Consider the following 15,232-nt stretch of genomic DNA (forward strand, 5'->3'; position numbering starts at 1 on the left):
TAATTTCTACAGCGTTGGACCGATCGCGTTAAAATTTGGTACAGAGACTACTGGCATCAGGCGATTATCACTAATGATTTTCATTTTCCCCCCAGTGCCCCCCTTCGTAGCGCCCCCATATAATTTTCATGTATTTTTTTGCGGATCTTTGAATTTGGCGCCCTTTTTGGTACATTTTGTTGAAGAGAAAATGAGATGGATGCATTTTACCGCTATCCGTCTCCCTCACACATTCAGTTTTTCGCAATTTTCTCGCGTTTTCCGCCGAATTTTCCGGGGAAATTGTGGTTTTTGTGATCAGGAAAACACTTTTGAATTTTTGGTATCAAAAATTCCAAAAGTTTGCGAAAATCCATTTCCGGGAAACGAGAGTCGTGTAAAATCCCCAACCGTCAAAATTTCTGCCAGCCCCAATTTCCGCACGGAGGAGCTTCCCGAGGCCGCGGGAGCACCCGTAAGTTCCCCAGGAGCCCAAAAAATGCGTTTTATGCCCACAAATTTGGGAAAAAACAAGGAAAATCTCATTTTTGGAAAAACGAAAAAAACGTTCGTTAAAGTTCAAATTTTTCCGCACAAAAAACTCACCTAACACAAAATACCAGAGTGAGAGGAAAGTATTTTTCTCATGCCATCTCGTTTTTGCAATGAACTTCTCAAATGTTTCATCTGTGTTTCTTTGCTGGAAGCGCCATTTCAAAAGTTTTCTCGTAACGGTTTCAACGGTTTTTAGTGGAATTGAAGAAAAAAATCGTTTTTCAAGAAAAATTACATTTAATTGATGCAAATACATTTAAAAAAAAAAGTAAGGGGAACGCACATTTACAGAGAAAACTCATCATCTTAACTTTAATCTATATGGATATACTCATGAGGGTATTAATGTACAGAGAGATAGAAGAAAAAAAAACATTAAATACAAAGTAATTGTTATGTAAGAAATCTCTGCTGCGGCGGAGATTTACGGGGGCATGGGGGGCGAAGTTTGTGCGCCAGCAGCCGTCAGGGAGCCATTGATGCGGCACAGACATTAACTGGTTGTTGACTTCGTACGCGGGATGGATGATCACTCGAGCGCTCAATTGCAATTCCAAGGCACACCACACGGGCTCTCCGTCATCGTCACATCCCGCTCACTTCCACCCAGGATCCACCTGGTTTTTGATGGCTCCACCCTGGGCCGCCCCCATAGACTCATGAATCTCTCGCTATGACTGTTGTTCTGCAAAAATAAAAAAAAATGTACGGGTAAGCTGACCAAGCTTACGAGAGCTGTGTTTCTTTCAGTGTACCAATTTTGTGAGAGCAAACTAGACCGCGAATTTGTTTAAATACATGCAAAGTCGGGAAAAGTTGAAAAGTCATACCCTAAGAAATCTTTAGAAGGCCATATCTCGAGAACGGATCCATAGATTTTCGAGTTTGAGCTATCGTTGGAAAGGTCTTAACCTCAACTATATTAAAATATGAAGTAAATCGATAATGGGATTTTCGAAATATTCGAGTTCGAAATTTTCGAAAATATTGATTTTGACTCTAGCGCCTCTCGCGGTCATTTCTCGAACTTGAAATGTTCTAGACATTTGTAGGGCTTCACGAAACCTTTCATTTGCACTTGAGTTGATCAAAATCGGACTTGTAGAACCCGAGATATGACATGCCAACTTTGGAAGGCTATATCTTGAGAACGGCGACATAGATTTTCTTAATTTTTGGCATGGAGCTAGATAATATGGTCAGCTATAACATATCAAAAAATGAAGCAAATCGATAATGGCGTTTTCGAGATATTCATCGAAAACTCATCGAAAATTTTGTTTTTGATTTTTGGCCCCCTAGCGGTCACTTTTGAAACTTCGTATGTTCTAGAGAGTTGTAGGGTTTGTTGAGAGCTTTCATTTGAGCCCGGGTTGATCAAAATCGGTCAAGCCGTTCTCAAGTTATGGCCGATTTTCGATGAAAAATTGTGGCGGCCATATTGGCTAAACGGCTTGACCGATTTTCGAAAATGAGGTATCGTTGGAAAGCTCTTGATGGCCCCTACAACATATCAAAATTTCAGCCCTCTAGCTATAATAGCGGCTGAGATATAGCGAAAACAAAATTTTGAGGTTATTCAAAATGGCGGACGGAGGGGTGGGGGGGTGAATTTGACCTCATAATCGGATGTCTTCCAGTCGATATTTAAACTTTGCCGTTTACCGCAAGTCTCTATCTATCACCGTTCTCTCGCAATTTAGCGTTATACTACGGACGGCCGGACGGCCGGCCGGAAAAAAACTTATTTTTGGCGCATACGTTTTTTGGAATGTGGGGACTCTAATTCGTGCTCATACCAAGTTTGAGCCCGATCTGACGACTTTCGATTTTGCTCGGTACACAAAAGCTGTGTCTGAAAGAAACACAGCTAAAACACGGAGAAAGTAAATTGGAATGTCTTTTTAGAGCGCTACAGTGGTGGTCAAGGAAACAGAGCCTGTGTAATTTATTTAAGAGACTTAATTATCTTTTTTTTTTTTAAGTATCATTAGAACGTGGGATTAGAACACTTTAATTACTATCCTAATCCTTCCATGCCCTTATGGCTTAATTGCCATAGAAGATGATAATTATGGGATTAAAAATCAATTAAAAAATATTTAAAGAAAACAGAAACAAATTACAAACCATTTATTAAGAATTTTTGGATAATATTTAATGCAGTATTGGATATTTATGACAATTTTTCTTGATCTAGAATTTTCCCGGAATGATTTCTAATGCTTTTGAGACATTTTAGCAAACCACGATGAACATCCTAACATCGAAAAAATATCCAATAAACAAAGGCAAAAGTTGATCAATTATTGAGCTCAATTTTGAGTCAATATAGATCCGCATAGATGATCAATCAGATTGAAGGTCAATAAATGATCAATTAATGAACGATCCCAAAAAAAATTTGAAAAATGAAAGTATTAAAAAACTAATTTTTGTCTTTTCAAAATTAATTGAGAAATATTAATGATGAGTTTTCGGTGGTTTTAAAAGAGCTGTGCGTGATTAGAAAATAAGTTTTGTTAATTACAAATAGGTAATTAATTGATTCTAGAGCGCTTTCAAACTACCTTCGTTAGTTTGAATCCAACAGCATGTTACAAATATCTAAATTCCCATTAATTTCTTTCTACAGAAGAATTTTTGCGAAATTCTAAAGCAAAATTCATCAAAATAAAAAAAATAAAAAAGAAATAATTTTTTCTAATATTTTTTAAAGAAAACTCATTAAACCATTATCAAGCCTTCTTTTAATTCTCATAGACGTTCGTATTACAATTATTTCCATTTCCACGACCATTACTGTGAATAGTTTTCTTTACCAAATTCTTCCCTCTGCTGATTATTTCATCATGCAAACCCACTCCCTTTGTTACCTACATGTTCCCAAAGGTGATGTTCTTGTGCTCCGGTGCCCCATTTGTGAATGCCATCGTTGTTCCACCATTCTTGAGAATCCCACTCGGAGGGCTACTCTCCGTTTTGCGGAGCTCCGGTTTGCTGGGAATGGTGATCATGACGCGATTCGCCGTTCCATTTGTCTTCTCAATGTTGGAGGAGATGCTCTTCTGCAGGATAAGCTTCCCATTTTCCAGACAATTGTTCTCCTTCTTGCTATCTCCATTGATCGTCACAGTTGTGGCCATACCATTAGCCCCATTTGTTGTTTCCTGAAAAATTTCATGTTAAAAGTTAATTTTTCATCTAAAACAGTTCACAAATAAAAAATCAAATATATGTAAAATAGATCTATTTATATAAAAATTCGTGATCGGTGTTGATAAGGAAATATGTTTAGCTGCCAATTCAACATTGTGATTACAAAAACAACATTTAAAATCCCATGTTTTTCATCTTTTTTATGCAATATATTTATTTTTTAAACAAATTGCTCTCTCTGGTAACAACACCGTTCAAGAGGTGCGCAAGAAAGGTGAAAATGGTGTGGAAAGTGATTCAGAAGGTATAATTATTGGGTGCAAGAAATCAGTGGGTTGGGTACGCGGGATTGGGGTGCAGTTGGATGTGTAATTGCTTTGTGTTTTACCATATAGAGAAATGGGACGATTTTCACGGAAAATGGATACAAAATAAAATTCATTAGATAATGGAAATGTTTATTGGGGTTTATGGACTTGCTGTATGCTTTTATATGTTGCCCATTTATTGTTGCTTAACACCCTTTTAGCAATTTTTCCACTTTATTTAATCACATTGTTGCTTTTAGCGCCGTACAAATTTTAATTTATCGCACACTGATAAGACAATCATGAGAATTAAATTAAATATTAAATGAGGTTGCATTAAATTCTTATCCAATAATATGTTGAAATTCCAGACTACATAATGTAAGAATTTATCGGTTCTTGACATTTTATTTATTAAGAATTTTATTAAAAATTCTATCAAAGAAGAAGAAAATTAAATTCAATTAAATTAGTAAAAATTTCAAATATTGATGCAATACTTTGAAACTCTTTGTACAAAATCCGCAAATTTTCGCAAGAAATTCTTGGAAATAGCGCTTAAATATTTTTTTTAATTTTCTAAATGCCAATTTTCCAAGCTTGGCGATTTTTTTTCCGCTGCAAAATACCTTTAAAGAAAGTAAATGAAGAAAGAAAGCAAAAGTTTTTCATTTTTCTTGCATTTTAAACTTGAATAGAGAGCTGTAGCCGATGAAAAATCCAGAAAAGGAGTTTATTCATTTTGAGGCATAGAAACGAAACAGAAAAAATGTAGAAGATCGTAAAATATTCAAGAAAAGCCAAATGGCTTTTTCCATTGAATTTTCCTTTCAAATACTTTATTTACAATTTTATTTATATTTTTTCTCTGAATTTTTGCAACTATTTGCAAAATGTGTTTTCACTTTAAGAATATAAAATTAAAAGAAAAAAATTTTGCAGTAAAACACACGATTAGTGACTTTAATAGGCTCATAAATAAATCTTCCATTGAAGAGTCGCACGCCAGTCGTTAAAAATTTATTTTTCTCCAAAAATCCATAATTATTATCTCGCGAGTCTCTCAAACAGAATTTGATAAAATTCCTCAAACATTCCTCAACAAATTTATTGCCAAGCAATATCATTATCACAAATCGTGTCTGATTAGAGGGACAAATTGCATGAAAACATAAAGTAATTCAACATGTGCCACTCACCCCGTTCGCCATCTCAATGTCTGATCGTTTTTTCAGATTAGATCGCGACAGTGTCATCTCTAGCTCATTTCGCAATCTCTGTGACATGTCTTCATCATTTCCATTCCGGGGACTCTCATCTGGGCGTGCGATAAAGTTGAATTTTGCCGGTTCCTTCCGGCCCACCTGCCCATACTCGCCGATAGTCACGGAGACTGGGCGATTTTTGCGCATTGTTGGCGGACCCGAGCTCTGTGGGGCAAAATAGTGCGACGGTGGCCGTGGGGGTGGCGATGAAGGGTTGGTGAGCTTAAATGACTCAATAGATTCCATCTCTGCCATATCCCCGTTCGCCTTGGCCATCTCAGAGGCAGCAACACGACTCAATGTCCCCCTCACTGAACCCCCATTTGTGGCCACGTGATTCTCAGCTGGGGATGAGTCTTCATAGTCAGGACTTGGGGATGCAGGTGGACGACATTCAGAGAAATTCTTTGCACCATCCGCAAATGGGAGCTGGAAAGAGTGGAATATTAAAAAAAAATTCTTATGAGAAAATTATTTTATTAGAACACGAAAAACTAACTATCTAATTGGAACTTAAAATGTTATAGACAGAAGAGCTTTCCATTAAATGAAAAAAAAAATCTGAATTAGATTCTGATGAAAAAAAAAACAATTTTCACATAATTTAAAGAAATAAAATTTTAAATTTTACTTGCTTCAAAAATCCTTAGATTTTTAGAACAAGATCAGAAAATAAGAAGAAAATATTACGTAATTAAAAATTATTGAAGACAATTTGAAAAGTTTAAAATCCTACAGGAAAAGAAAATAATTTAATTCTTAAAAATTTTCACTTTACAGGTAAAAAAATCGTAGAAAGTCCTCTTCAAATGGAATGATCGAGAAAGTAATTAAATCCTTTTTTAACCATTCGGAGCGTTCTGATTGGCTCATCTATGTCCCCAGTGGGCCGGTATCCTTACCCTCAGAGGCTCTATATAAGGACTGCATTTGCACAAATAATTTAATTCCAAGTTTTCTTTCAAAGTGAACAGTCAAACGCTCTTGTGAAAGTTCTTAGCAATTATTCAGATCCTTTTGCAAAAAGTAAAGAAGATTATTGTGAAGTCAGAATTAAATCAAATCTTTAAAGAATTTTTGTAAATTGTGCATAACTTCCAAGTTAAAAAAAAATTTCTTCTACAAATAAGTGTTTGGTGAAAAGTTGAGAAAAATGAACCGAAAAGCATCTTCAAATCCCGGCCCTGTACCCGAAAGGTGGATTGAGTGCCCAAGGAAATCTGATGGATTTATAGCCAATAAATTCATGGCGTTCAAGACGCCCTTGGACGAACGCTTCGGCGCTGCAATTCCTGTGGAAGCTACCTTTACTCCAGAACTGGTACTTCAGAGTATATCGTTGCACAAACGACGCCTCGGACTATGGATAGATCTGACCAATACTACAAGGTTTTACAATAAGAAGTACGTGGTAAATGCTGGAGCTGACTACGTGAAGATAAGTTCTGGATACGACGATATACCATCGAGGAGTCAAGTGAAGACATTTATCGAGTTCGTGGAGTGTTTCAGCCGAAATCACCCGGATGACGTTGTTGGGGTCCACTGCACCCATGGATTTAATTTGACCGGCTTCTTCATCGTGTGCTACTTAGTGGAAAAAATGGGATACTCGGTGAAGTTTGCATTGGAGACTTTTGCGAGTACACGAACACCAGGAATCTACAAGACGGACTACATTGAAGAACTCTACAGGAGATATGGCAAAGGCAACGCACCACCTCTCCAGCCGACACTTCCTTCATGGGCATGCATGGGAAAGGAAAGGAACCAAACTCTCCGACCCATAGGCCAGAAGCGCTTGTCTGAATCATCGGAGTCTTCAGAATCTTCTGGATATTCCGGTTCTTCAGGCATGTCGCAACCATCGAAGAAAAGGAAGTGTGAGTACTTCGATCCCAATGCCCGGTTTATGACAGGAGTGCCTGGAGTGCGTCTTGTGAAAGATCAGCCTCGCTTATCACAACTCCAGGCACTGTGTCATGATATGTGTGGATGGACAGAGAGAGGCTTCCCAGGATCGGAACCGGTATCAATGAACGAAGGAAACCTGCAGCTCATCCGCGAGAAGCCTTACCATGTATCCTGGAAAGCCGTCGGAACCCGATACTTGATGCTCATCCAGGGGGAGCATCAAATCTTCTTTTTTGATCGCGATTTTGCCTGCTTCCAAGTGATCAACATGCGATTCCCGCGCAGGAGTAATTTAAAGGATCACTTGGTGAACACCCTCGTCGATGGGGTAATGGTCATAGACAAGGTGAATGGCCAAGATGTACCACGATACCTGATCTGCGATGTGATCAGGTTTGAAAACGACAATATGGGACAGAGAACATTCGACGAGAGGATCCTGTGCATCAAGGATAGAATAGTTGGACCTCGCACAGAAGCAATAGGCAAAGGAATCATCAGAAGACGATGTGAACCTTTCGGCATTCGTCCCAAAGACTTCTGGAACATCGAGAATACGAAGGAACTCCTAGGACAAAGATTTCGCGCTACCCTGAGTCACGAATGGGACGGATTGATCTTCCAACCATCCATGAGTCCCTACAAGTTTGGAAATTCAGAGGCCCTTCTCAAATGGAAACCGCTGGAATTGAATAGTGTGGACTTCCGGCTGAAGCTTGTCACATCAACCAGTGATGATGGGCTCAAATACAAAATTGGGCATCTCTACGTCAGGAAGCAGGCAACCCCATTTGGAGAGATCAAGTTCTCAAAGACCTTTAGGGACTTGGATGAAAAGATCATCGAATGTCGCTTGAAGGGTAGCAGTTGGGTCTTCGTGCGGCAAAGAAAAGACAAAAGCTTTCCAGATAGCTTCACAGCAGCTATGGATGTTTACAAAAGCATCCTTTATCCCGTCTCAGAGGAGATGCTCCTGGATTCCATCACTTAGGAGCATTTGTCATGAATGTAATCTACTAATTTTTGTTGTTAAGCCAAATAAATTAAATGAATGTTTTCTATAAATTATTCTTTACATAGGTTTTCCACAAATTCTTCTTGTTGAATTTTCTTTTTTTGGGTTGCTTTTTGTCCACTCGTGCAAGTGTTGAAAAATTTTTCTTATTATTAATCTGAAGCAGAAGGTAAGTGAATATTTTTTCTTAAATAATTTTTAAATGACTTTTCCAAAATTGAGAAATCAGTTTAAAGAAAACAAATAAATTTTTTCTTCACATTCTGGAAAACAATCTTCTTCAAATTACTCAACAATTTCATCTATTTCAAAAGCAGACAATTATAAATATAAAATTCACACATCGTGAAAAAACTTAAATAAAAAATATTTTCAACTTCCCACTTTTCACTTTTATATGTTACTCCATTTTATTTAAAAGTTTAATGTGAGAACTCTCGTGTGTTTTTCAGTCCATGTAGTAATAGAAATTATTTTCAAGTGACAAAATTATAAAAAAGCTCTAGTGTTTTGTATTGTTGAAGTTATTTGCTTTAATTATTAAATAAATAAAACAGCGAGAAATACTTTCTGCAAAAAACAAACATTTTGCCATTCTCAAGTTCACATCAATTTAAGTGCGGCGAATTAACACTTTTAATGCTATTAAAATGAAGGAAAAACTTTACACGACTATCCGGTGAGAGATTTATAAATCATTATCACTGAATAGCAAGCGGAAATGTGTACGATAGCTCTACATAAGAAGTGAATTTTCCACAATTTCCTTACATTTTTTTTTGTAGGACAAATTATTAACTCACCGGTGGTGGTGGTGGAGCTGTTGTTGGCTTAATTCTCGGGGCTGAATTCATTTTTACAAGAGGAGCTTTGGGTGGACTCGGTGGCGGATGATCCTTGAGCAGGGTGACCCCATTCATTCGCTCTGGTTCCTTCCTTTCACTCAGAGTCCCATTTGACTGCGAATGTCTCTCCTATTCCAAATGTAAAGATAATAACAAAAACAAAAATCAATATTCCTCTCTTCATTAACTCCGTGAGAATATGTAAAATATATTAAAAACGAATGAAGTTAACATAAATTTTTCCATGTGGAAAGATTTTAATCGATCACTTCCATTGACTTTTGATTTTTTTTTCTCTCTCTGTGCTGCACCCACCCTTGAGCTTACGATTGAGTTATAAATAAGAATTAAACAAAATTAACTATCCAATTGGTGTTAATAATTCTTTTCGCGGCGTGAAGAATTTGCGGGATTTTTTTCAACATGACAACCTCAGAAAATTTACATGAGATTCACAAATTCTCGTAAAAATCATTTGTCATTTTTCCTTGGGAACTTCTTTCGTGCTTGATGTTGTAGCTTTTTTTCCATCATGAAGGGTGTTCAAAAGAAACCAACAAAATTTGTCACACTCTCACGATCCGTTTGTTTTCAACGTAATTTTTACGATTTTTTAGCTCTGATTTTTTTACATCGCAAATTCGCGACAATCACGGTGGAAGTTTGCAGCAAGAAATAAATAATAAGAAAAGTAATGAGGATAAAGTTGAGAATCATGCTTAAATTAATGGCACAAATTATGGTGGTCTTGAGTAGCATTTATGGGTCTCCACGTAATTAATAAAAAAAATATATATAAACTACGTAAATTTCAGCTTTTAAAATTCACTTATAGAATGACGTATCCCGGAAAAGTTTATTTAAAAATAAGGAATGGAAAGAAAAAGCTTTAGAACTTTTCGTAATTTGCCAGCAAAAATGAATTAGGTATAAGCATTATTTGAGAATTGAATTCAAAAGCTTTTTAAGTAAAATAAAATAATCGATAAATGAATTCTAATTAGTTGGAAGATAAATCTTTGATTATTCTAATATTCCAATGAAAAAAATCCTTCATTGGTTTTATTAGAATTTTATGATGTTCTAAAGAAGTATCAGCAATGATAACTATTTCTTATTTCTAAAATATCCCCTAAATTATTATTTTCAGTGCATTGAAACCCAATTCTATAGTTCATTGAACTTTCCTCAGTACCGATTTTCTTGATAAAAATGTTTGTTAGAAATCTTATATAATCATATACACGTTACGCAGATTCACGTCCGTGACCTCACGCACGGCAGTTGTAGCAGCGTGTTGCACGAAATCAAAAGCACCCAATTTCGGTCAAAAATTCACAAGAATTTCTCGGTGTTATGTGAACAGACATGAGGGTTTTATTTTCCCCCAAAAAAAAAGAAAGAAATCTTCAATTTTAATTCTTGCACGGCTCACGATGATATCATCTTGAATTTTTGCTCACTTTATTCACAAATTTTGCAACACTAATGAGAGATTTCGTCTGGTGTTGTCTCTGTGAACTGCTCTCGAGGGAATTTCCCTCACAGACGAGGGCGGAAAAGGTGCATTTTTTCACAAACATCTTCATTTTTGCACATAATGCGTTGTGAAAGATAAGAGAAAAATTACCTCATATGTGGAAATTGTCACGAGGGGTTTCACTTTTGTCTGCTTCATTGTGTGAACACTGATTTTTTCTGCTCTCAAATTCTCAAACCAACATTAATTCCTGACCACTTTTGTTGCCTTTTTGGTTTGTTTTTTTTTCTTCCCAAAAAATATATAATCACCAGTGTCAAGATTGAGATTGAAAGATATAGCACCGAAAACAATCACATATATAGTCTCGTTAGTAACACCCGAAAAAGGTATTACACTCCCTAATTCAATTGAGTGTTGCTTTTATGAGAGACAATGGTCCAAATTAATTGCACACACTCACAGGAAATATCGCTGAAAGAATGCTAAAACGGGTGTGGAAATTTTTAATAATTTTATTTGTGGTAAAAATTGAATTTTTAGTGATTAATTTCAAGAACAACAACTCGAAAAATTCATTCAATTAAATTTTAGTAATTCTTCAGAGGAATTTTATTTTACTGTGTACACAAAATGTTAAGCAATGCGTAAGAGAAATCAAATAAGGAAAACATTTAGAAAGATTTTTAACACAAGATCACAGGAGAAAATCTAAAAGGAAATGGTTCAATTAGCAAAACTTCCTCAGCAAAGACGTAGAAAGAAAAGCAAGAACTTGCAATTAAATTGATTAAAATTTATAGGTACTGTCTGTTGGTGTAGAGATAAAAAAGAAATACTCTTTCTGGTTCTTTTTGCTTTGTAAGACATTAGTAGGTATACACCAAGAAATATAGAAGCGTCACACTTTTTGATTTCACAGGTTTTTCTCTCTCTCTCTTCTCTCTACGGCAACTCCTACAACCATTAATTTATTATTTTTTTGTGCAACAATAAAAAAGTCATATAACTTTCAAAGTATGTGCCTCTGCATTAGCCAGCAAATAATATCGAAATAATCATACACAAAACTTTAATGATTGCAGAAAGAGGTATATAACGTTAGAGGAGAAGAGTTAAATTCAGTGAAATAGAAAATAAGCCATAGAATCTATTATTTGCAGATCTGTTATTCCAAAACGCACTGCTATGTACTTTCAAAGGTGCAGCAATTTTGCAAAGAATATTTCTTTTTTTCTCCACATGATATTCACACCTATTTTTTCCAACCAGGATTTTCCACGTCACTCAAACATTTTTTTTTAATCTTTCAATCCCACAAGGAACCACAAATAAACAACCATCAAAAAAATCCTCCTCAAAAGAAATCTATTGTCCAATTCACAAGAAATATCCAAACCACAAGACAAGCACCACACGTCCACTCTAGAGGTGTTTTCGCATGAGACTAAAGTCGACTGCGCACGCGGACTCAGCACTCCAAATCACTAGTCCGAAGTAAATTTATATTGTTGAAATGAAAAAGTATTAGCTCAAAAAAAAAGCGGGCGGCAGCAGAAAAAAAAAGATTCGCGTTAGTGGAGGGAAAAATCCACTTGTGCAGGTAGACGCGGATACGCGAGGAGTGCAGCAGATGAGCGCCGTTTTGCTGCCCCAGACCGTCTCACGAGTTGATTATCTAACTGCGATATGTTCTTTTTATACCACCTCCATCTGCAGTGAGAACAACTCTATCGAGGTACACACACAGTAATTATTGGCAAAAAAAAGGTACCCAGTCTCTGTTGCTGATAACGCGCTCTTGAGTGGAGTGACGTCAACCAAGGGGTTGAGAAATGGGAAAAACTTTTACATTATATTTTATGTGTTGAATTTGCAATAAAAAACTCAATTAATTTGAGATTATCTGACTAGGAGAACTTGGGGTAATAAGTTATAAATTTTGGGAGAAGAATTTTCCTGAGTTTCAAGAAAATATTAAAGTTTTCTCAAGAAGACCATTTTATATCAAGTTTTCCTACCATTTCATTCAATTTTCCAAACACTTTTGCTCTTAACTTTGTCGTAAAATTTTAAATTTTATTTGTTAATTAATCTCAATTTTCTTGGATTATTTTTCCTAAATAATATAATATCAGTGGATAATAAGAGTTTTGTATTTAAATTACAAATTTTCTTAAAAACAAAATAATAAAATTTATGAACTTTCCTTTTAAACTTAATAATTCCAAAAAAAAACATTCGCAATATTAATTGCTAACCCCTGACGTTATTGCACCGAGGTGTTGTATTAAATGAAAACACGAAATAACTTTTATATAGAATTTAGTAAAATAACCTTTTTTGTAGCCCACCACATATCGTCAGCAAGGTTTCTTCTTCCAATCTTCCATTGCTAATAAAAATCATGTTTTCTCGACACTATTAAATTTGGAACAGGCAAAGCTTTATTTTCGCGCAATTTTCCCTCATTTTTCGTGTCGACAAATCGTGGAAAAGAAGTCGTGTCAAAAACACACTGTAGGTAGGTAATTAACAACAGCTGCTGCTCTTCTTTATGGCATAAATCGATTTTTGCATGCTGAACTAGACATTCATTCACAAACTCTCCTTAGCAACTCTCTCAATTGCAAAAAAATATAAACCTTCATTGTTCATGAAATTCACCTGCGGATCACACAATTTTCTCACTTTTTTTCCCGCCCCCTCTCCCCACCCCTTCCCCACCTTGATTGCCGAAGGTTGAGTTCAATTGAATATCGTGCACTAATGCAGCAGAGAGCATAAAAATGTTTAATGATGGTGATCTCGCGCCAACCGCGCACGATCGCGATCACAGCCGGAAAGTAGACAAAAAAAACTTTTGAATCTACTCACATCTTCGCTCAGTCCATTTTCCTCGCTGTTTTTGAACATTTTCCGGTGAGCTCTCTTGAATTCACTCATTAAAGCATTATGCCTGTCATTGTCGTGGCCCCCAATGGAGTTTCCGATCTTCCTGGCCTGTGACTGGACTTTCTCGCACTTGGCTTCAATACTTTCGCCAGGATTTGACTGCATGCGCTGGAAAATGAAGAATAATAAAATTAATTAAGATTGGCTGAACGTTGGGATGATTTTTAAATGATTTCTCACCACAGCTCTCCTCTTCAGTTCATCACTGATTGCACTGCTGAGGCTAGACGGGCATCCTGAGGATGTGCTGACAACTGATGGAGTTCTTGTGTGTCCTGGTGGTGGTGGTGGCGGAATAGCTCCACTGGGTGACTCAGGAGCACCTCCAGGATTTCTATGGACTTCCACAATGACTGTTTTGGTTTCACTCTGCCGCGAAACGAAGCAAATATCTGCAACTTTGCTCCTGTCCATTGAATCCTCGTCATTTTCATAGCCTGTGTCATCTCCCGCCTCGGGAGATACGTGAACTCGTGTAGTTTGTCTCGTGGACACTTCTACTGCACTGAGATGGGGGATGACTGTATTGTTGATGACTGTTCCAGTGTCGGAGAGTTTGATGATGGTGGTATTGGAGCCCTTGGTGTTCTTGTCGTGATCTTCAGGGATTCGCGGAGGTGCAACTGGATGAAGTTTTTCCATTCGACGATCTGCTTCACTACCCCTTTCCCAGCTCTTTGGTCGCCTTGTGCTTCCCAGGGTGTTGTCGATGTGCCCATTCTCCTCTCGCACCATGCTCAGCCTCTTGGATGCCTGATCACCCCAGCAGGGACTCTGATCCCCACCTGTAACGCTACTGGCGGAGCTGTTGTACCCACTCGATTCACCCGGGAATAGATCCAGCCCAACGGCAGTTCGTACCACAAGATCCAGTCGACTTGAGGATTTCATAATGGCCACAGCTTCACTGAAAAGGATGTCCGAGAAGTCGATCCCATTGCAGCTTAGCAGTTGATCTCCGGGACGAAGACCAGCATCTCTCGCAACACCGATCTTTATGAAAATTAAATAATTTTTTTCATTCAATATAAATCAATGAGAGTAGAAAATAAATTTTTCAAGCTCACCTCTTTTGTGAACTGTACAAATATTCCTGGCTTCCATTCGGGTCCTTTGCAAATGCCCAACCCGAGTTTGCTTCGCGGTGCCACATTGAGGGTCACCCGGATGTCACGACTTCCAGCATCATCGAGCTCTGTGGGAGACACCTGAGCACCCTTTAGCGGTACAATGTGCCAACTCAGTGGATCGCAGGCTCTTCTGGGAAGAAAGGGAACAAAAGAGAGGATGTTGATTGTGCAAGACAGCAAAAATGCTTCAGGGTGAATGACTTACTCTTTGACCGGGATCATGCCGATACCTGCAAAAGAAGGAAATGAGTTAATTGTTTTATTTAATCTCTCGATGATTCTCTGAATTAATGAACAGTTTGCGCATTTAATTAGGCCACCATTAATTGCAAGCTTTTTTTTCCTAAAAGGTTTTAAATTTCAACTTTTGCTTCTGAAAGTTTCTGCATTGCCTCGAGATTTTTTTTTGTTGATTTATGTAGGTTTTGTGTTGATTAATTTTTATTGGAGATATTTCCTTTATTAAATCAATATACAGAGTGGGATTTAAAGCTGTGTGGTGTTTTTCCCACGCCCAGCTCTATCTCGGAGCTTTATGAAGTGTATTGTTTTTATTATACATGTAAAGGAGCTTTTTAAATAAACATAATTTTGTATCCTAGTTTGTGTTTCACGAGGCTGTACTAC

The 15,232-nt window shown here is 37.1% G+C and overlaps 1 protein-coding gene across 3 annotated transcripts in view; it reads right to left on the minus strand.

Moving 5' to 3' along the window:
- Positions 1 to 751: 751 nt before the first annotated feature.
- LOC129788969 (uncharacterized) overlaps positions 752 to 15,232 on the minus strand; it is a 42,781-nt gene continuing 28,300 nt past the window's right edge. Inside the window, exons 5-12 of one of the 3 annotated variants that reach the window (XM_055825508.1) lie at positions 14,811 to 14,835; positions 14,543 to 14,735; positions 13,656 to 14,468; positions 13,398 to 13,583; positions 8,999 to 9,169; positions 5,201 to 5,695; positions 3,415 to 3,704; positions 752 to 1,219 (exon numbers count right to left, since the gene is read on the minus strand). In XM_055825508.1, coding sequence (XP_055681483.1) covers positions 1,192 to 1,219; positions 3,415 to 3,704; positions 5,201 to 5,695; positions 8,999 to 9,169; positions 13,398 to 13,583; positions 13,656 to 14,468; positions 14,543 to 14,735; positions 14,811 to 14,835 — 2,201 coding nt within the window. In that variant the 3' untranslated portion in view covers positions 752 to 1,191. Of the gene's footprint in view, positions 1,220 to 3,410; positions 3,705 to 5,200; positions 5,696 to 8,998; positions 9,170 to 13,397; positions 13,584 to 13,655; positions 14,469 to 14,542; positions 14,736 to 14,810; positions 14,836 to 15,232 lie in introns of all 3 variants that reach the window. The other 2 variants (XM_055825510.1, XM_055825509.1) reach the window with 2 other exon arrangements.

This window comes from Lutzomyia longipalpis, chromosome 2, assembly GCF_024334085.1.
Source record: "Lutzomyia longipalpis isolate SR_M1_2022 chromosome 2, ASM2433408v1".
Taxonomy (NCBI): domain Eukaryota; kingdom Metazoa; phylum Arthropoda; class Insecta; order Diptera; family Psychodidae; genus Lutzomyia; species Lutzomyia longipalpis.